Genomic DNA, 23,048 nt, shown 5'->3' on the forward strand with positions numbered 1-23,048 from the left:
CTGAAACGATCTGCATCCTATTTTATACATAAATGTTATATCGAGCTTCTATCATTTAGTTCATACATCAGTGGAAATACAGTATAAATAGGGAGATGCTTCTGTTTTTGCCCAAACAATTTAAATTCAACTCTCTGTTTTAAAAGTTCCAGGAATCGTACATTGATAAATATGTTTTCTTAAATGGATTCCGTAGTTTTCAGATAAGAATTCGACCATATTCAAACTATAATTCTGTTCTCTAAAACTTTTCTTTTACCAGTTACTTTTTTACAGTATTTTTTACTCTTGCATGCTGTCTTCTTCGATTTTAGTTGGCCAATATCATTTTTGAAATAAAGCTATTTTAACTTGTGTTCAGTTTTAGGATACTTGACCTGCCTCTGTCATCACTGCAGCTCAGAGCAACACAAAGCCAGACAGACTCGCCCCACCCACCTACTTAAAACAATTCATCAATATTTCACTTGAATAATTACAGAGACAAACAGATCTGAGAGACTGAACATGACTTTGACCCCGTGCCGTTCTTTGAAGTTTCACTTTAAAGGACTTCCAGACAGAGAACGTGAACATCATCTCATTAAAAAGGACGGATCAGTCTGTGTATGTCTCATATCATCAGGGCTCTCTGCTCCGTCACTTTCTGTCCTGTCACCTTCTGGTTGGTTCCGCTTCATATTCTGCAGTGCAGCCCTCTGCCATGATCTCAGTCTGATAGCGGGCAGGACGTGCCGCCACGTATCCGCCGGTTTGAGGGGGTCTCTGACACACTGCTTCCTTTGTTTGCTTGTTCCAAATGAGGTTGCTGGTTCCTCCCTGATGTGTAACCTCTTTCTTGTCGCACTTTTGTGTTTGAGGTCGGTCCTGCTTCGTGTTTTTGTCATGTTGGATCTCTCTTGGTGTGATTTGGTGTATTATTCAGGCCCCCCTCCATGCGAGTCTTCTGCACCCCATTTACGACCACTACAGGTGAAATTAAACTATGAAAAAAACTTTATATCTGTAGTAGGAAATTCCCTTCCACTAAAATTGAAAAAAAACTTTGTACTTGTGTCATGACAGACTAAAGTACAATCAGTTGTTTTCACATTAAGCAGCTTTCACTACTATATCCCAATTTAACTAAATCTTAGCAGGAAATTTTAGCTGTAACGTCTCTTTTAAAAGTTTAACAAGAGGAATCATGTGATAATTAAAGTAAAATCACAATAATGGAGCCTCTGGTGAAATAGGCTGCGATCTGAAACCAGGACGTCGTGTCATTCTGCAAACCACTGGGCCTTTGGACACAATGACAAATACAAACTCCGCAGAAAAAGGCCACAACCTGCCTCTTAGGTTCACTCACTAACATAATCTGTGTCCTCAGAGGAATTTTCATGCTTTTTAAACATCATTTCTATTCTGCACGTCACTGCAACCCATCTTTTACCATAAGTGTTCAGTCAGCCGAAGGTTAGTTATCTTTTTTGTAGGAATTTTGGTGCATCAAAGCTCTTTCATTTTTCTGTGGTTTTAATATAGAAACTCAAACTAGAAGGATGTCTGCTGGTCATCATAGCTTTAGGCAAACAGATGAACTCTGAATGCTTACAAATATGTGCAGTTTGTGTTTCTGAAGATGATTAAAGTTTCTACAACGCAGGTAAAACTCACCTCTTCATGTTTTTTGGCCTGTTATCGAAAGATAAGTGACAAAGAAAATTTGTTTTCAGAGTCTGCAAAGACCATATTTATTGAATTTAATCAAACAAAGAGTTTCAGCAGATTCCTGAAACCATTTACTAAAACGACTTTTATTCCTTCTGGTCAAAAACTACATTCCAAACATTTACAGTGGGACTTTTCCCGTCAACGTCAGTCATGATGTTGACAATGAATTTCATGCCTTCAGCTGCTGTAAATTGAGTTAAAGATGCCCTGACCAATGAGCAATGTACCACAACCACTAAACTCATCTATGTCACCGGCCCTGACCAGAGACAGACCATGAAGCATATGAGCATATCAGTGGCGTACGCTGAGACTGACTCTCTCAGAGTCCGACTTCCAAACATACAAACCCAATACATTAAACTACTACTGATAGTGTTTCATATCTCAATCAGCTCTCTTTCAATACAAATTCCAGATGCATATTATACCAAGAAAGAATGTAAAATGTACGGTTGCCAGAAACCATGGCGGATGTTTTCTCCCACTTACACCCTTTGGGTGTCTGAGATGGGTAATGCACTGTAGGCAGGGGGGGGAGCCTTCTGTCCTGCATTAAAGATAATGTTCTGTGGCTGACCATCCAAAAAGGAATACTTATGTAAACTCTTATGTACTCTTATATAAGGTTCTATGTTGCTAATAACCAAAAAAGGAGAATGTCTTGATATGTTTATGATGTTTCTATGACTGACCCCCAAAAGGAATGTTTAATATAAAGTTTTATCCTGTTAAGGGAGGACTCTGTAGAGCATATCCTGACAATGTTTAGAATTTTATCCTGTTACTGACCCGTAAAAGGAGTGCTCTGTAGAAGATATTCTGACATGTTTATGATGGTATAGGATGAGTCTACGTGCAGGGTGAGCCTGCGGGAAGGGACCGGCCCTCCTTTTCCTCACGCTCATCAAAGAATATAAAAGATAAGGAAGCCCAAATTAATTCAGAGTCTGCTGTGGGTTACGTACGAACGCCCAGCCGGAGTTTTGTTTCAAGCCACTCTATCGGGACTGTTGGCTCTCCAGTCCGTGTGTCACGGTAGGGGCAGATGAAATGTTTTCTGTTGAAACTGCATGGCTTAAACTCCTGTGTTATGTTGTGTGACTGTTTTGAAGCGGGGAATAAAAAGACACATTTTATTCTAGCTTGCAGTCTTTGAGTCATTTGTTTCTGCTCAGTGCCTACCTCCCTCGAACCTGCAAAAAATTATTTCATAAAACAGTGTCCAAACATAGAATTGGCACACTAGATTAACCTTTACTTGTAAACGAAGTCCATAGACCTTTATCTGGATAAAAAGCTCCATTACTTTACTTTGAACTTTATTAGCAACCACCAAAGAACAAACATGAGCCCACAAGGGTCCTCTTCATTGAAGCAGAACTACTGGTTGCCTTACTTTGTGTCTTTTCAGCGGCTTTATGTCAGATGTAAAAAAAAAAAAAGATGTAATAAAAATGTCAAGAATGTATCTTTTTCTTATATAAACCATTAAGCCTACATTATTAGCATATGCTGACTCAGCTAAAGGCGCACAATCAACCCAGTTTCATGTGATTGTGCAATCTAACGTGAGGCAGAGCTCAGTGCTGCCTTACCTCACCGCCCAAGCTGTAATCAAAGAGGAAATGTTAAAAATACAGAGATTTTAAGGGCAAAAATTATTATATTGATGTATATAAATGGCATTTATCCATCAGATTAGTGTGCACATATTTTATTATTTTACGTTTATGATGGTAGGTGAGGATGATGACACTAGCTCACCTGTCCACACATCCCTGCCACATATTCTCCATTTAAAAAGACTTGGTTCAAATCTGAAGGATCCAGTTTGGAGCCAGATACCATCTCAGACGAGGAAAATTAAGACTTTAATGGATACTTCTGTCAGCAAGTGGAGAAGGGAGACATTGGCCCGCCTTTGGCGGTTGCTGTGTCACAAAGCCAAGTTTTTTCACATGACGGTTTTCATCGACTCCTGATCCAACAAGATTTGAATAAAGAATTAAGCTGGAACACAATTTAAATCCTAAATTATTTAATATATGTCCTCTATTTTGAGAAAAAAGGCTTTTGTCCCCCCCACTTGGAACACTCAACGAAAAAGCTGGAAGTTAAAAGAGCTCATTCCTCTGAGTATTTTTAAATCCAGGCTGAGAATAGAGGAGAAAGTCACCTTTAACTCTACCTGTTTTACATAAAATAAAATTTGTATTTGATTTATTTTATTTTTTAAATGTTTTTCTTAATCTCAATGAGAAATTTCCTGGGTAAGTATAGGTTAAATTAAAAAATGAGAAAAGGCTACAGGAACATCTTAAAAACGCCAAAAATACGATATTCATTGAAGTGGGTCTTTAAAACGAACACCCACCAACCATCCATCCATCCATCCATCCATCCATCCATCCATCTTCTTCCGCTCATCCGGGGCCGGGACGCGGGGGCAGCAGTCTGAGCAAAGGTGCTCAGATTTCCCTCTCCGCGGCTACTTCCTCTAGCTCCTCTGGGGGGACCCCGAGACGTTCCAAGTTAGCCAGGAGACATAGTCTCTCCAGCGTGTCTTTCCCGGGGCCTCCGCCCAGAGGGACATGCCGAGAACACCTCCCCAGGGAAGCGTCCAGCAGACATCCAGACTAGATGCCGGAGCCACCTCAACTGGCTCCTCCCAATGTGGAGGAGAAGCGGTTCTACTACTCTGAGTTCTCCGCGGGGGACCGAGCTTCTGCCCCTCTCTCTATTTCCCCCGTGAACCGCCACCTTAATGTGGTGGGGGGTTTGACAGCTCCAGTGATCCCAGGAGCTAAGCTGTCTGGGGCTTAAACCCCTGGCAAGGTCTCCTATGGCAGACAGGTCCAGGGTGACAAACCAGACAAAAAAACGGCTCAGAAGACCCCTTATTCTATGTATTCATGATCCTTTTGATTTTATGTTTAACTTTTTCAATTACCGATACGAAGCCCATTGAGACGACTGTTGTTGTGAATTTAGGCTATACAAATAAAATTGAATTGAATATTAGAAGAAAAACAAGGACCCAGTTACGTCGCCAGGCTTGGCGTCACCGGGACCCCACTCTGGAGCCAGCCCTGGGGATGGGGTTTGCAGGTGAGCTCCTGGTGACCGGGGCTGTCCCCACGGGCCCCAGTGACCGACATGGGACCTCTTCCATGGGCCCACCACCCGTAGTAGACCTCAAAACGGGCCGGTGCAATGTGGTTTAGGTGGCCGCCTCGGCGGCCCAAATTCGGACACGGAACTTGGCTTTTCAAAACAAACAGTTGTTCCTAATTATACCATAGTACGGGTGAATACCGCTACTTGGTGTGAATTAAAAAGAGATGCACCACACCTAAAAAAGAAGTTCCGGTCACATAGCTTAAATGTTCTATATCACTGCGCTGGCTTCTTTGAAACAAACTTTTGCGTTATCATCTGGATAAAACAAACGGTAAGACTTCCCTTCTGAACTGATGGCTTAGTTATCCCATCATGAGGATATGCATCAATAGCGCTTTCCTTTGCCGCTGCAGTCAAGGTCGGTGCCGACTCGTATGCGCCGCACCATGTATCAAATAGTTATCTTTTTGTGAAAAGGGGACTTAAACTGAAAAAATAACAAAAATAAAACACAAAACACTGATTCAATATTTATTTCTTTTGACCATGGCATAAGTGGGATAACTGTCCTCCGGCTTCTGCGTTGTCTGTTAATTTCTAATAATGGACACTTTGACGGGCATCACATATATCCACATAGAAGCTTGAACATGAACAAAAAGTTGACGTTTGGTGACAAAAATCCAAATCTCGTACTAAATGACAATTATGACAATATAACAAGTCTGCAGTGGAATAGGACTGCTGACAGATGGGTGGAAAGAAGGAACATTTTCTTCTACAGGAGTGAAGGAAAAGCTCTTAAAGGTGAGAGAAAAACTTTCCACACAAGGTTGGATTTCTGGAAAGGAACTCAGGGAAACATTGACACAAAAATTAAACTTCACAATTTTCTTTTTGTTCTAGGAAGTATAATTGAGCCTGGACAGGTGGATAGTCACTTAGCCCCATTAATTCTCTCAGTAACATTGGCTTCAAACAGCTTTTAGCGCGCCGTCACTCTGTCAGCGATGACAGGTCGTCTGAGCTGTAAACACAGAGACTAGTCCTGCTGGGAAAGTTTCCCTCAAAAGCGTAGCTTGTCTATCACTCCCACATTCTCCTGTCAGGCTCTTGAAGCGGTCAGAAATATTTTCTCTCTCATCATTTTTCAGCCCCCTCCCCTCATCAGGATGTTCTGTGAGAGCAGTTCCTCTCAGCAGCCTGACAGGTGATTCAGTCCCGACCCGTTTCAGCAAAGACGGATGCACTTCCATCAACAGTGGCTGCTTTAAAGAAGTCGCACAAATATGCAGACGCAACTTACACAAAAACCGGAGAGCAACATGAAATGCATCTGTACAGATGCTGCAAAACCTTCACTCCGAAGAGATTCTTCTGCTTTTGAAACTTAAGTTGAATATTTTTCAGCTACATGTCAGCATCTTCAGTAAAGGAAGAAAGGTTAAATCCCTGCCAACATGAGGAGCAGCAGTCTAAATCAGGTGAAAGAAAATTAGAAGCAAAGAAGACCGCGAGCATGGCTGCAAAATACTGAGTAGTAAGTAGCATATCTACGGACCCAGACAGTCATTTGCTAAACCGTTCAGGTGTGTTTATTTTCTGATGCAGCTTTAAAATTCATCGTTTGCAAAAAGAAACAAAGTCCTCAGGTTTATTTCTGCCGTTACACATTTGCACTCCAAATTCAACAACACAAGCAGCAACATTGCTTTTCACGAGCTCATGCATCTCTGCTTGTCCTCAGAAAATGACTCTTCTGCCCCCCTCCCTGTACAGAAGTTGTATTTTCTGATGAGATTGTTGTTTCTTCTAGATGAAGTGTCAAGGGTTTACAGCTGAATCTGCCTCTGACTATCTGAGCCAACCCTGGTTCTTTTTCCAGGAGCCGGTAACAGGGGTAGCTGCCTCATCAGCGTTTAGCCGGGCTTTCCATTATCTCCTTCCCCTTTTCTGTGAGCCACACAGAAGAGATGTGACAGGATAGGCATCTGAACATAAACCATTCTATTCTGGCCAGAAGCAACGCAACAAGAAGCCTGGCAGCTTCCTCTCAGCATCCTCTGCCGGCTGCCTGTCTCTGACTTCCTTCTTAATTTGATTTGCATCAAGGCTGAGGAGACTGGGAGTTGGGGGACAGACATTCTAAAAGAAGATCCGAGATGGAGGGGATAACCTTTCTTCCCTGAACTCATTGCTGGGCCAATGACCAAATATCTTGTTCGTTTAAAAAAAAAAATGGCTTCATCACAAACCAGAGCCCACTGAAGACGCAGCCCACAGTGGGACCCCGTCAGGCAAAAAGGCTTGGCCACATGTCAGAGGGGTGGGAAGTGAGAGGGCCTGCAGCAGCTCTGCAGACTGCTCATGGTCAGTGTGTTGATCAGATGGCAGCAGGCGGTAAGAAGGAATCTTGTTAGGCTGTAAACGGAATCACAGCTTGGAGCTGATTCCACGCTTGTGACAGGCCCATTTGGCTAGATGTTAACATGCAGAGCAGCTGAGAACTCGCAGGGCAGAATTTTCTGATGTGTAACCTACTTGCCATGTTATCATGCAGCAGCCACAATCTTAAGACCTAGCTCAGAGGGAACCTTCCTTTAAAGTGCTTCCATGTTGCTTCTCAGTATGATGCGGGTTTACTAAAAGTCTGTTTTTACCTATATTCATTTAGGATAAAGCTCAGCTCAATATTTTCAAAAGTTAAAATGTTGTTTTTTCAGGATATTTGTGACCTGTTTGGGGTTTAAAAAACAATACATCTACTGTCCTACAGTCTCATGTCCTGTTTTTTTTTCTTGTCTTTTTTTCAATGGCATAATTATCTGAGAGCATTTTCCAGGAATTGAATAACATTCATTCACTGATGTAAATTTCACATCTATGCTGAAACTTCAGCTCAGAATCAGCGTCCTGACCATGAGGATCAGACTCACGACGTGCTGCCAATCAAACCTGCTGACATTTACCTTACAAGCCAACTCAAATATCTTTATATTGTTATGCAACTCTCCCTCACTGGATCTATTGTGTGAGGATCTTGATTCTGTATGCCGCTTGGCCAACCTATCACTTTGGCTCTTCGTAAAAACACTTTTTTTATGTCGAGGGGTCCCCCCAACCCTTCCTGCCGTCACATTCAAAGTGTTTGTTTGTGTGAGAACTCAGACTGACGTAACAGACAGCTACTACCCCCCCCCCCACACACACACACACACTCACACACATACAGCCGCCAACGTCTCTGTTTTCACACAATAAGAAAGTCTTCAAAACATGTCTCAGACCAGAATAAAAGTGGAAAACTTAGAAATGTTTTCATTTTCAGTAGTTTGGCCTTTTTAAAAGAAAAGTCATAAAACGTCAAGCTAAAAGTGTGAGGATTTGGTTTTGTCAGATTTATTTTCTTGGTTCTTGTTCACGTTGCGCTCTGCAACGCGTTTATGGAAACACAGGCTTCTACATTGAAAGCTCTTGCATTCACGCTCAAATGTAGCTACGTCAGTTTCTGAGACCGTTTCGGGCTCTACGTTTAAAATGGACAGCCAATGAACGCATGGTGCCAGTTAAACCAAGTCAGACTTAGACCAATCGGATGGATGCGGTAGTGACGTATGGATTTGGCTTAATTGGTGAACCCAAACATGGCGACAAGCTCGATGTCGTAAAGATATTTGAAAATATGGTGGTAATCCATGTCCACCATTGCAAGTACAATAGCAATGAACAAAACCTTTTCTGTTTTGTGCCCAAATCATCCGATTTGCACTGCTTCCACATTTGGCACCAAGCCTATTCCAACTTTAGGTGGCGAACGTGCGCTAGGAAACAGTAGAAAAAGGCGAAGGCGAAAAAGCCCCTCCCTGCTTGTCCAGTGTGAACACAATGGGCTAAAAGCACGTACAGCAACGAGCGTCAAATTCCGGGTGTGTTCTGTTCATGCTCTGTTTTGAAGTTGGCCCCCCCATTCAGTCACACCAGGTTTAGGTTGATGATGTTCTACAGCTGTCTTCATTTCAGTTTATTGCCTTCAGTGAATTCCAGTATCTGGTTTTTAAATCTCCAAGGTCAGGTCATCTGCTTTGTCACCTTTATGGGTTTTCTTGTGTTTAAGTTTATGAAGTGTTTACCTTTTCACCACCAAACCCAGTCTCCTGCATTTTGGGTCCTATACCCCCAGTTCCTGACAAAACGAGTAGTTTTAAACATGACCCAAGTGATTTGTAGGAGTTAAGACCTTTGTTCTGCGTTTCCACCATGACTTTGATTTATGACTAAACAAAAGCTGCTGCTTCTGTCTGCCTGTGATTCCTTTTTGACTCAATTCTTTGACCATGCTATTGCAGAGTTTTGCTCTGGTGACTTTTTAGAGACGGTCTTTATGTTTTCATTTGAGGAGCCAGATGTTCCATCACAGCAGCCGGCTGCCGCTCTCAGAGCTGCAAAAACAACATATGCTTCCAAGAATGAACAAACACCAGAGAAATGAGAGGAAATGACCCCGCTCCCGTCTGTTACAGGAATCTGATCATATCTGGAGATTTTCCTCCATTCATTCAGATCTATGCTGAACTATTTATGGACTTTGTATGACAAAGACCAGGATGAGGGCATCCAGTAGTATTTGTAAAGATAGAAAGCCTTAATTTTTCTACTTTTGTGTGTTTAGGTACCGTTTTGTTTCTGTGTTCAAATGTTCTCGTTAAGTTCCAGTCTCCTTCCGTTGGATCCTCCACTACCACCTTTTATCTCAAACAAGTATTGAATAATGCTCAGATTGCTGTCCTTCTTATAAAATTGCTGCTGAAACTCAGAGTTTCAGTAAGTCAGCTCAGTAATCTAGACTACAATCTTCTCAGAAAAACATTGTGTTAACAAGAAGGAGAGCTCTTTACCGTGTCTCGCTCTTCTGCTGCCGTTCACCCAGCTCCTGGTTGCTCTAATAGACAACCACAGTCTAAAAGGTTAAAATGATTCAGGCTCTAAAAGCCTGGAATAACATTTAAGTTGAACAAAAAATGCATTAAAAAAGTGAACGACAGCATTAATGACCTCCAGAGGGATTTGATCTGGTTTGATCGTCTTTCGTTCTGGCTGCATGCCGGACCTGTCGGGCTTCTAACAATAAGGGGCCAAGCAGGAGTGGCAGCATAAAAACAATCAATAAGAGCAAATCATATGGAAGGCCGGAGGTGGAGAGTCTTCAGAAAATGAGATATGCTGATGTTGTGGCATGTAGAAAATAAACGCAGAAGTAAGAAAAGCGAGGAGTGAGAGTGCAGGAATTCATGGAACTCTTCAGTGTTTTATTGAGAAAACTCCGACAAGAGGCAGAAAAGTAGAACCACCAAAGTCCCACTATGATAATCTTTTTATCTACTGGAAAAGTGTTCCCAGTGGTCTTTTAATTATGATTATGCCATTTTTCCTTTAAAATAAAATAAAAATGTCGTTTTCTTGAACATGGTTTCTGCAGAGCGGCAGGAGTTTTTTTTTTTTTTAGAAATTTAACAGTCCGTCTGCTTCTTGACCCAATGCTACACTGTCAGGCCAAGCTTTATGCTAAGTACCGGTACTATGTTACCATCTACATGCTGGCCCACTCTGTGTTTTGCCTCACCAAGAAATCCTACCAACCTTGTAGCCACCATCTTCGACCACCCGCTATTCCACAGGAAACCAATCCAGGCTCCAAATCATCTTTAATCACCGGCTGCACCAGACCAGCTACCCTCTTCATCGCAAGCCACATGAATTCCAGTCCAGGTCCCTCCACCACCACAGGGACTCAATACACCCGAGGCGATGGTCAGTTCTATGTTTCCATCAACAAAAAGGTTCCTCTGTAACACAACTCCTGTCCTTTCTACAAGAAATCAAAGATTGGATTGCCCTAAGCTTTTTGAGTTTTAAGACCAAAAAACAGAAGTGATGGTGTTTGGTCCAAGCGGGTCCTGTGACCCTTCCAAGGTGGATTTGGGTCCCCTGGCTCCACATGTTAAACAGTCTGTTATAAATTTGGGGTTTAAAATGGATAGTGATTTTAAGCTGGACCCTCTCACGTCTGCAGCCCTTTCAAAATGCTGCTGCTCATGTCCTGGTCGGAGTGCAAAAGAGGGACCACATCACACCAATCCTGGCTTCCCTCGCCAGCTTGTCTGCTGGACTTTAAATATGTTGTTGTAGGGTTAGATAAGTTAATTCTTCTCTAAGAGTTCTGGTAAATCGCCTGTCTGTCCTGGGGGAGGATCCCTCCTTCATGTGGGCACCCCTGAGGTTTCTTCATTTTTTCCGTAATCTGTTTTTCCTTACCGCAAAGGAGGGTTTAAGGGCAGGGATGTCCAGTTTGGTTTAGTCAGTTTGTTAGTTCAATTAAGTATTTTCCTATTGAATTCTATGTATTCATGATCCTTTTGATTTTATGTTTTACTTTTTCAATTACCGATACGAAGCCCATCGAGACGACTGTTGTTGTGAATTTGGGCTTCTTTAAATAAATAAAATTGAATTGAATTGAATTCCCTTCACTGGCTGCCTGTTCATTTTAGAGTTTACTTTAAGATTCTCTTAGCTTCCTTCTCCCTAAACTGCAGCCCAGTGTCTCAGGTCCACTGATCAGCTTCTGCTTGAGGTGCCGAGGTCTAGAGGGAAGTGTTGTGGGGAATAAGCCTCTTCTATCTGTGCTCCGAAGCTTTAGAACGCTTTGCCGCTAGATATTAGACGAGCGTCTTTCTTCACTGTCCATTTTTAAAACTCGACTTAAGACTCTTTTTTATAGCCAAGCTTTAAGTCATCTATGATATTTTACAACCAAGTATTATTGTGTTATGTTTTTAGCCTAAGGGTTTTTTTTATGTTATGTGCTTTCGTTTTATTTTGCCTTTATGTTTCTTTTTGCTTATTTATTAAATCCGTTTTTTATAATGTTTAGCCAGTCCGTGGAGAAAGTGGGTGTGTCTGTTAGCCAGGGGGTGGTGTTAGCAGCGCAGACTCTTCCGGGGAGGGGCTGGTTCTCACTTTGTGATGTCACAATGTGAGAACCCACTTGTTAGTTGGGAGGGGCTAGGGCTCAGAGACAGGTTTTTAAAGGAATACTCAGAAATGCGTGAATAAATCAAACCACTGCTTTGGGGTTGTTTGTGAGAAATTAATGCTGTAGTACCCTTAAATGCTCAGAAAAGGTTAATTTTGCATGGTAAAACCCCTCTAAAAACAGCAAAAAGACCATTTTTATCACGGTGGATCTTTAAACACTGTTCTATTTGATCATCCTAAGCTTTGATTTCTGCATACATTCACCTCAGCATCACTCAGGTCACCAACAATGCTAACATCCAGAGCTGCATTTATCTTTCAGCAAAACCCCGGATTTTTGTGTGACAACAGCAGAATGTGACTGCTGGCAGGTCACGTCCTAAATGTTTTAAGTCTGGGCTCTCTGGACACACCCACGTGTGAAAGAAATGACGCCTCATGGTCCCTGAACCACTGCTTCACAATCTGAGTCTAATGAATCCTGGCGCTGTCATCCTGGAATGTGCCCGAGCCATTAAGAACAGGGGAAAAAAGATACCCATTGATTGAAGGGCTCAGTACCTCATGATAATTTATTCATCTGACCTGTCAGTTTAAACACCGTATGAGGAAAGGCTGGGTGGTACACTCCAAAAAATGACATGTTGGTTAAACTTGATAAAAGTATGAGAGCATATCCACTCAATTCAAATATGTTAACAAAGCACGAAACACTTTTGACCGGAAATCTGAATGTAAATATTGGAGTGCAACATGATTTACTGGCCTGAAACCCGATGACCAAAAACCAGTCCTACTAGATTTGTTAAGGTTAATGTAACCAACCAAAGTACGACCTGACTTGATCTTCGGTTCATCTTAACTGAAATTCTAAAGGCAGGAGCCAATTAATGTAATATGGTACTTCTACAAATAGACCCAGGCCTTGTGGTCGAGTGTCCACCATGGGACTGGAAGGTCTTGAGTTCAAATCCTTGACTGAGTCATACCAATGACTCCAAAAGTGGGAACCAATGCCTGCCTGCTTGTCACTCAGCATTGAAGGGTTGAATTGGGGGGGGGGGTAAACCACCAAATGGTCCCTGATCACAGCTGTGTCTGCAGCTCACAGCTCCACCAGCGGTTGGGTCAAAGGTGAAGAACTAATTTTACACATCTAGCTGCGTGATAACGTGGACTGAAGTTAAAGTTGTTCTTTTTTGTTGTTTTTTTTTAAACTAAAAAGCATTATAGTGACTATGGAGGACCTTTGGTTAAATATTATTTATAAAATATTATAGAACATGAGAACAGGCAGGCCATTCTGAGATCAGCTAAAGATAGAAAATGACTCAGTGCCAGCAAGCACAGAGTCCATGTCAGCCACACAGACACAACGTTCACCTGTCAATCAGAGCAGAACTGGAGGCAAACCCACAGGATTTACAGGACCATGGACAGTTCCGAGGCACCCAAATCACACATGCGCTCTGTCCCCTCAGTCAAGCAGCTGACTCCCCAGCCCACCCCCAGACCCAACCCGCGCGCGCTCAGCAGTATCTCTGGAAAATCAATGACAGCTCGGATGCCAGGCGCATCACTAACACCCCGCAGTTGAAGGTCAAGGCCGCGTGTTTCCCTGACTCTCACGACTCCACGCAACAACTCAACCATTTGCCTTGCGGGTTTGGGGGTGCGGGGCTGGACGGGGAACAGGTAGACTCACCTTCACCGCTTCTGCGTGCGTCACTTTGTCGAAGACTTTGTCGTTGACTTTCATGATCTGGTCACCGATCCGCAGCCCCTGCTTCTCCGCCAGGCTCCCCGGCTCCACCAGAGACACGTAGATGCCCACGCCGTGCTCCGAGCCGCCGCGGATGCTGAAGCCCAGCCCCTCCTGGCTCTTGTGCCTCTTCATGGTGACCTGGCGCAGCTCGCCCGGGGGCTCGTGGATGAAGTTCCTCCCGAGGAGCGGCACCAGCGGAGCTGTCCCATCGCTGCTGGTGCTGAAGCTGTCCGGAGAGCCGCGCAGCGCCACCTGACCGTCGGCCGGCTGGATGGGCGACAAATGACCCGGTGTCGTGGGGTTGCCACCGGGGAAGTCCCCCGGGGGCGGTTCTGGGGTGCCATTGCTCGCAACTAAATCCGACTTCAGGTACAGGCCCTCTGAGGTGTACTGCTCGAAGAGCAGCTGGTCTGAGCGCGGGATGACCAGCCGCAGCATGGGCAGAAGTTGCCGCTTGCTGGGCGCGTTAAGGATGACGTTGAGCGTCTGCACCAGGTCGTACACGTTCCTCTTGGAGTGGTAGACGTTCAGGCAGTGGATGAACTGCTCCCTCTCGAAGTCGTTGAGCAGGAGGTTGAGCGCGTTGTGGAGCTTCCTGACGTTGGCCGACAGCGTCCGCGCGCTGGAGGCCACCGAGTTCGCGGAAGAGCTGAGCGACATGCGCTCCAGGTCGGTGCTGCTCATCCTTGCAGAGGGGCTCGGACACGGCGCCACACCGCTGCGGGTTAGGACACGCGCATGAGCGGGTGGTGGCGCGGGATCAGAGCGGCGTGCCCTCCTGCGCTCCTGTTCCACGCATGTTGGGGCTCATGCGGCGTCACCCAAACGCACCGGATGAAGGTTAGAGTCCAAATAATTTAATTCCAGCAAATGACTTGGGAGTTACCTGAAGTTATATAAGTAAACGCCTCGTTTCCACAGAGAGCTTAATGCGCCACGTAAGGCTCTGAGCCGGAGTGTCATCAGCTGCCGTCTTATTTTCCAGGAGGTCAGGTGGCTGCCGAGCCGCCGCTTCTCTGGTGTCCGCCGCTCCGTGATCAGCCCCCTCCAGGAAAGAAAACAAACCCCCACACCTGGAGTTCAGCTGATTTCATTCACTGTATGAAAAAAAAAAAAGCTGCCAGCGAAGGTGAAGCAAGTCCAAGACGCTGACAAACAGCAGAAAAAGTTCAAACGCGCGTCTCCGCTCCGCGTCCGGACCTCAGTCCTCCGCTGCGTCTCAGGTTTCACCAAACCGGAACAGGAAAAACGCCAAGAAAACAGCCGTGGAACTCCAAACGCGCAGCGCCGAGCCTCCCGATCCACGCACGGACGTTACTACAGCGACTGAGAAGCTGCGGCTCCGACGTGTCTCGCCGTCCTCTGTCCGGAAATGACGCAACCCGCAACAACCAAAACCCGCCTCCACTCCGGTTCAGCCGACGACACCGACTCCAGCAAACAGCCTGCAGGGGGGCACCAATGAGGTCATGACGGTCACAGTTTTTCCGCTCAGTTTGGTCATGAAACCAATTAAACGACTGTGAAAAGCGCCCCGGTTGCTCTAAGAAGGGTCGCTTCAGCAGGTGGCTGAACTGCAGGGCAAAAAAAAAAGACTCAAAGGTCACGCGCATTCCTGCTCATTCTTCTTTTTGCCATGGTCTTAGCAGGCCTCCATCCTCAGGAGTTCCCAGCCCCTCAGGTGATGAGAAGTCATGGGGCTGTCCAGCACACATTTATGAAGTATCTTCTCTATGAAGGAGCTTTTCTCATAGGTCTGAAATTCAAGATTTTATGACGAGCCAAAGGCTCTTAGTTTTTAAGAATGTTGCTAAATCTGGGTCACATGGTTCTTGTATTATCAATACATTTTATTTATATTATACTAAGAGAAACTTGGACATTTGCATTGCCAATGATAATCCAAGTGTGAATGCTGAATCTGTAAATGCTGAAGCAATTTGATGAATTCTAGAATGAAGAAGATAAAGTTTCCATGAAATGGAATTAGAAAGAATATAAAAGCTGCCAAATTCAACAAGTTAATAATGCAAAAAGCAAAAAACTTGTAAAATATTTAAGAAAACGCAAACACTAATTCAAAGGTCTGAAATAAATACCAGCTAAGCTTAAAGACCCACTCTGATGAGTATAGAAAGAAAATGAACCTCTTAAGACTGGAGGGAATATTTGAGCTAACCGTCTAAACATGTCGTCACAGAGCTCCTTAAGCAGAAGGAACTACTGGTGGACGCCACGTCCTAAGAGTTTAGGATAAAAATTGCATTTCTGAGTATTTCTTTTTTAAATTGTTGTGAATTAAAGGTAGACAAAAACAGAGCCATTTGAAAAATATATTTGTGACGTATAAAAATACGCTTCCTGCTCCGCTCCATTCTGATACATCTTGCTCAAAACTGTACGACTGGATACCTCCAGTATTGCTCGCCATTTTTGTTACAAATTTAGGTTGGGTGTGTGAGGGGCTGTAAGCTAGTGGGAGAGCATGTAAACAAAAAGCTCTCAGCAACAGGGAAGTGAAACGGTGGGCTTATTCCACGCCAACACTCCCGTCCACAACTTTGAGGTAAATTTCTAATGAATTCCTGCCGCCCTGCAGAAACTATGGCCTAGAAAATGACCGTTTTTTTTTTTTTTAGTTTGGCTAAAAACGGTACGATCATAATTAAAAGATCAGAGAGAATTCTTTTACAGCAGATCAAAAGATGATCGGAGCAGGATTTCAACAAGGTAAGACATTTCTATCTTTACTGAACCAAAGCTTTGATTTCAGCGTAAAAGTTAACCCTATAATGTTTACAGACTTGTGGTATTTCCCTATTTAAACAGCACAATCATGAAGATCTGATCCTGGCATTTGGCGTCACGTTTCTGATTCAAAGGAAAAATCTTTGTGGCTCCACACGTCTGAGCAGCAGAGCTGATGCTTCAGGAGAGGAGTTCACAAAGAACAGGTGAAGTTTTAGTTAAACCGTTAGGATCAAAGCGGATGTTAGGTTTAGTTGAGGACCCTTAGAGAAGAATGATAGAGTCTGTTTTGGTTCATTGATTGTGATGGATTTACAACTACCGCATTCGACTGCAAACGGTGATATTCCTTACATTTGAGGGAGGTCATTCTGCTTGCTTGGTGCTGGTGACCCCGCTGTCTGCCCCCCTGTTTCCCTTCACTGTGTTTGTTTGGTGCTGTTTGTGGTTAACGAGTCCCTGACAGCATGCACTCTATTTTGTAAAGCACTTCGAGTTCCACTTGTGTTTGAAAGGAGTTACATAAATAACGTTGACGGCGTATTCACTCTCATGTTTCCCTCCTGGTGCTGGTTTCCTTTTCTGTACAGAAGAAATATCATTCACTTCACCTTGGCATTGATCGCAGGGACTCAGTCGGACTACTGGGAGAAAAAAAAATCTCCTCAGACTCGTAACAACTCTCCATGAAGTTGCGGTTCTAATTTGAGAAATTCACAGCGGCCAACTCACGGTGGAGGGTGACAAATGCAAAAGGGCTTTAAAAAACACCTCTGGGCCATTCCAGTGATAAGTGAGGCCATTTGGATTAACCTCTACAGTTTTGAACCCTCAGTGAAGGATGCTGTCAAGGATTTCCTGGATTACTTTAGCCATAAAAAACCTCAAACGGGGGGGTCCAAAGCAGATGACTTCATGCCTAAGTTTGTGAGTCTTCTGAGACGCAGCATGAGCAGCGGTGGGGGGAAAGAGCTTCCTCCTTTCATTGACTTATTTCATCTTTAAAAACCTCACTTACTGCTGTGGCTGAATGACTGTTCTGTCTCACCCACCTCCCTGATGCTGTGTACACCAGGGAGATGGAGTCCAGACTTAAAGACCCAGGAATTCGTCTCAGGTTCCTCTGACTGCACGTAGAAACTTCTGAAACAAGGTTTTACAAACTCTGCTGTCCGAGATGAATGTCCGAGTTGCAGCAAGCCAAATAACGGACGTTTCCCAACAGGCAGTTCTTCAAATTTATGTCCGAGCAGACGGCTAACGACGTTGTTGGCAGCTGCCCTCTTTCTTTATTCCTTGTCAGATGTGTGGACTGCACGAACTAACAGGAGCTGCCATGAGTTGTGACAGTTTGTCCTCTGTGGGTAAACATGAGGACAAACCAAAGGCTCTGCTCTTCTTCCTGCTGTCAGCTCATCTTCTCCGAGTCCACCTCTGGTGAGGGTGAACACGCACCTGAACATTTTTTAGCTCTGAGGAGATTTCTATTTCTCTAACAGACAAAAAAATAAATAAATTGTTGCTCCATTTTTTCCCAATTTTTTTGTGTAATCTGGAGAATGAAGCTGCACTTCCTCTGTTTTCCACCTGTTATCTTCCTCTTATAATGTCCTTTATGTGTTGGCTGTGGTTCATTAAGAGCAAAGAAAAGCCTCACCTGTTTCCACTTTAACTAATCCCTGGATTTAGCATCATCTCTGAAATTGGTGTGTTATGAAGGATTGTGAATTTGACATAATTTTTAGACACTAAATAATTTTTACCAAGAATGTATTTGTCAAAATATATCAATACTTCATGCAAAAGTCTCAAATGATAATGTATATTTTTTAACATGTCCAGAATGCTAAATAGTGACACCTGGCGTTTGCAATTGGTACTACAACCCAAAGTCAATGTTATTCCTTCAATGTGTCGCAAGTGAATTGGATTTTAGCATTGGACTAATATGGACTGTAAACTTAATCTTATTAGTTAACTTTCTGACATAGTGCAGAAAAAATAGAAGGATTGAGGAGGATTATGTAAAACTGACACATCCGCTCCATGGAACAAATTCAGGTCTTTAGTTCAGTTTTTTTATTCATGTAACTGTTTGCTGTCATTATTCATTGATTGATCGATAACCTTCCAGTTTGTTGACAAGGTTCACTGATAAACGATCATGAAGATTCCCCTGCACCTCGGTCTACTCATGTTCCAACACTCCGCGATGGGAGGACTCTTGAATCATTATGGTGTGATCTTTGCCTGACAAGGAAAGATAAATGAGGAAAAAGATCAGCTGCTCCTTTTCTCCCTGGAAAAAATCTCTGCCTCTCGTGGTCGTACAGAGTGAAGACTCTGTTGTTGTACCCCTCACATGCTGGTCGGGGTCTGCTCAAAGTTCTACCGTTAACATAGCGTCTAGTGGTAAAGGTGTCAAAAAAACCTACACAAAAACAACTTTTCTCTCTGTGGATGAAAATAGGTTTGAATTCACAAAGAATCACACAGGCATCATACAAGATGCGTGCGTTTGTTATTTTCTGTCCTTACATTTTGTACTTCTCTTTTATATTTTGTTCCTAAGAGGATTGTAAAGAAAAAGCTACAACTTCATTGATTTGTTTTAATTCAGACAAAACAGGCCCAAATACACCTCTTTATTCTCTCTGTTCTGATTTTCTCATGGCTCTGTGTCTGCAGGCCTCTTCATGGTAAAGTAGAATGTGCTTCTTTTATTCTTCAGCTGCAGCCAAAAAGAGCAAAGTGGAATTAAAAGCACCTAGCGGAGGGATCGATACTGAACAGGAAGCAGTGCCAATGTCATCTGCAGAGGATGGTCCCAGCCGCTCCGCTGTGCCGTTCTGGCAGCAGAGCTGAGGATGCAGCAGATTTCCCACCTTCCCATCAAACAGGATGTTCGTGCAGTTTATCGAGGAGAAGTGAACAAAGGTTTGAATTATGATTCACATTTTTTGGATGCAAAACTCAGTCACACACAAATGTGTTGAAGTGGACTAAATCAGGACATATTTTTTAAAAATAAAGTGCTAAGTAATCAAATCAAATAGCAGAAAATCCACTAAAAAATGGATGTTTATTAAAGCTACAGATGGAGTTGCGTTGCTTCTTCAGCTAAAAACGGACGTTTCTAATTCTGAGAAGAACTTTTGAGAGAAAAGTTTAAACATAAAAGATTTTCTTTACTAATCGTGTTTTTTTCCTAAGGATTCAAAACTTCACATTTATCTGCAAACTGTATAAATTCAAATGATAAATTTCTTTTCAAAGTTGAGTGTTTTCTGTGTACAGAGTCAGGAAGATGTTGTCCATCCTGATGAGGAGCTGCACAAATCCTGCTCTGACGCATGGTAGGCTGCTAAAAAATATTTTTGTTCCAATTTCTGTTTTATTTTTTTGGTGTGCTAGCATGAACACACAGATGCAAGTTGGGTCATACTACCCAACAGCAGCCAAAACCCACATCTCTGCAGCCAGACACACCTGCACAGCATTCAGTCTGTGCTGCTGCCTCTTTTGACTGACACTTTCAGGAACCACAGAGCACGAAGACTTTAGAAAGCACAAAGCTGCTCCTTTCAGGGTAAAACTGCAAGTTTTTACAAGCGGAAGAAATAAGAAACCTCAAACTAAACAGGGTTTACTGGATAGGATATTTTCTGGAAACAGGAGCAGAGACAAAAAAGGGACTTTTGAACCCGAGACAGGTGAGGATTTTCTTAATCCTCAACAGCCACAGGAAAATGGAAAAGCTACCAAACAGAGGTAAAATATAATGGACAGAAACAAACACTTCAACCATAACAGCAGCAACAAAAAACTGTACAACTATGAGGAAAATATGAAAGACGTCAAACTCAAGGGTTAGGGAAAAAAATAACAATCCCAGAAAGGAAGTCCAGCCTGTACAAGAACATGTTCAGTTAAATTCAGCAAAAATATCTAGATGTAGATTGGGGCAGTCACCAAAAGTGGAGGCTGCAGTCCGGGTGAGGACTCATGTGTTCAGCCTGAAACAGTAACAAGCAAATAACTGCTTCTCTCAGAAGACGTAGATCTTTACTTGCTGTATGGGAAAATAAGACACGGAGGATTCACCAGATGAACTTGGAATCTGTTGATTGCTGACGATGAGGTCCAAACCATGTTTGGCTGGTCTGGGTTTAAAGATGACTGATGACATCTCTGTGTCACAAACGCCTGCAGAGCTCATTAGTTTGACCCCAGAGTTTTTCTTTCCTCTCCGCTTCAGGAAAAGAGACAAAGACGCTTTCTGCCAGCAGAGCGACTATCCAAAGAGAGAAAGATGGAAAAGATGAGTGAGGCTCATGGCCGCTCAGTCAGACACTGGAACTCAGTCACCAAATATAAAATCTGCTTCTTCATGTGAAATCTGAATCAAAGTCCTTCTTCTCCTGAGGTGGTAGCAATAAGTTACCTTTACTCAGTTACTTGAGTAAATTTGATTAAAAATTGTACAACTCACTGTATTTTTTGTACAATACATCTTACTTTACGCAAGTAGATTTATGATGATAAGGCAGTACTTTTGCTTAGTTACAGTGGGCTGTAACTAACTTTCTAAAGCTTTGGAACCGTTTATTCTTGGAATATAAAATGAAATTAATGCAACAATCCTCAATCCTGTTTGGATGTGGATCCACAGTCCTCTTTGTTGTGTTTGTAAAGCAGCAGTGATGTGTAACAGGATTTTTCCCCTATAAAGGAAAACAAAAGTTTCATTATTGAACATCTGTTCTCTCACGTGTTTTACTACCTTCTAAGAAGGTTTGGGATCCTTGTCATGCTGAAAGACACAGCTACGTTTCATCTTCAATGCCCTTGCTGATGGAAGGAGCTTTTCCCTTTAAATCTCCCGATACACGGCCCCATTCATTCTTTCCTTCACACGCATCAGTCATCCTGGTCAAATCATCCCCAAAGCATGATGTTTCCACCCCCATGCTTTACAGTAGGTATGTTGTTTGAAAGCAACACAGCATTCTTTCTCCTACAAACACGACTAGTAGATTCTTACTTATAGGTTTAATCTGACCATAGGACATTCTCCTAATCCACTTCTGGATCATTCAAATGCTCTCTAGCAAACGTTAGACGGGCCTGCACATTTACTGGCTTTAGCAGGGAGACACGTCTGGCACTGCAAGGTTTGAGTCCCTGGTGGCGTCGTGTGTTCCTGATGGTAGCCTTAGTTACTTTGGTCCCGCAGGTTTGGTTTTGTTTGGTTCTGCAGGTCATTCACTAGGTCCCCCGTGGGGTTCTGGGATTTTTGCTCACCGTTCTTGTGATCATTGCATCTCTCATCTTTTTAAGTGGGAGAATTTTCACAATTGGTAATGGACTATATAATTTTTTGCCCCACTGTACTATATACTAAAACACCCTTCTTGTGCTGTCAGAGCGTCGTGTTTCTCTCAAAATGGCTTCGACATCAGTAGGTTTAACCAGAACTAATTCAAATGTTAGGGGCTCCTTATAATAATTCGCCCATTGTTTTTTGAAGAAAAAAAAGAAGCCTTTTAAGTGCACCTTAAGTGCTGAAAATTTAGTAAGTAAACACCATTTATCAAATTTTTCAGCATCTGCAAACACATTTTAGACCATGAACCACAAAAATTCAAAGTGTTCCTCAATAATTACAGTACTTTTCTTTACTCTTACGTGAATAATTAATTAATTCTCTTTTATTTTTACCTTTTAAATGTGTGATGGTGTGGCACCCACTCACCTTGGTGCCTCTGCATTAATCCCAGCGGGACCCCACGAAAACTTGGTGTCAGAAGTGGGATCGCAGAGGACAGCCACAAAAAGGTGAGAACGCAGAGGTTTGGGGAGAAAGATCCCACAACAACCACAGCTCCTCCGTCGAGGACTCCATCCACTGAGAAAGAGGGGGTGGATCCGGGTGGCCTCACCAAGGTGAGTGGGTTCTTTTCCTTATTTCAAGAACAATTGAGCTCTGCAATAGCTCCACGCAGGGCCAAATCCACACACAACACCTCCGTCACCTCTTTTCTCTACCTGTGATGCTCCCTTTTGAATGTTAAGCCCCTCCCATTGGGCGTGGCTCTTCATTATCCTCCAGGTGGCATCACAGGAATTAGTTTTATACATAAAATGAATAAATACACATAAAATAATTACACGGTGTGGGTCCCCTTTGCCATCTGACGGTGCCACACCGTCACAAATTGTATTTGAGGGACCTAACTGCATCTGTTCAAGGCTAAACAGAGACCTTCGATTCCAGCTCAAACTGCGTGAAAGCTGTCCGGCGAACCAAAAAAAAAAGTGCATCAATATGAGTGAGAGTGCTTACACAGAAGAACAAACTCAGGTTCTGATGGACAAGAGATGCTTCGCTTTGCTTCATTTTTCAGTCACTAGCCTGCTAACCTCTCACTTACACAGGTACTCATGTGGGGCATGAGACTAACCCCTGCCTTATTGCTTTTCACCCTCACTGTGTCATGTTTTTCCACCCAACTGTTCAAATGTCATGCTTCTTCAGATTTGCCCTGTGAGGACACGAGGCGGAGCTCCTCCACCTCATTCACAGCCTTCAGAGTCCCTGCAATGATTAGGAGAATCATCACATTCCCATAACTTGTAGGAAAACAAGCATAGGACGGAA

General features: G+C 43.2%; 1 protein-coding gene and 2 long non-coding RNA genes across 11 annotated transcripts in view; 1 reads left to right on the forward strand and 2 right to left on the reverse strand.

Moving 5' to 3' along the window:
* whrna (whirlin a) overlaps window positions 1-15,035 on the reverse strand; it is a 201,559-nt gene extending 186,524 nt beyond the window's left edge. For 2 of the 9 annotated variants that reach the window (XM_078955685.1, XM_078955684.1), the window contains exon 1: window positions 13,580-15,035. In XM_078955685.1, the coding sequence (XP_078811811.1) occupies window positions 13,580-14,323 (744 nt within the window). In that variant the 5' untranslated portion in view covers window positions 14,324-15,035. The remainder of the gene's footprint in view (window positions 1-13,579) is intronic. The other 7 variants (XR_013659280.1, XM_078955689.1, XM_078955687.1 and 4 more) reach the window with 7 other exon arrangements.
* Window positions 15,036-15,285: 250 nt separating this feature from the next.
* Window positions 15,286-20,878, forward strand: LOC144996287 (uncharacterized). Its single transcript, XR_013659286.1, has 2 exons — window positions 15,286-19,324; window positions 19,685-20,878. It is a non-coding gene; the product is annotated as an uncharacterized LOC144996287 (long non-coding RNA).
* Window positions 19,762-22,430, reverse strand: LOC110016117 (uncharacterized). Its single transcript, XR_002291394.3, has 2 exons — window positions 22,143-22,430; window positions 19,762-20,681 (listed from the first exon to the last, which is right to left on the reverse strand). It is a non-coding gene; the product is annotated as an uncharacterized LOC110016117 (long non-coding RNA).
* Window positions 22,431-23,048: the final 618 nt, after the last annotated feature.

The sequence above is a fragment of the Oryzias latipes genome, chromosome 12 (genome assembly GCF_053564925.1).
Source record: "Oryzias latipes strain Hd-rR chromosome 12, Olatipes_Hd-rR_3.1".
NCBI lineage: Eukaryota > Metazoa > Chordata > Actinopteri > Beloniformes > Adrianichthyidae > Oryzias > Oryzias latipes.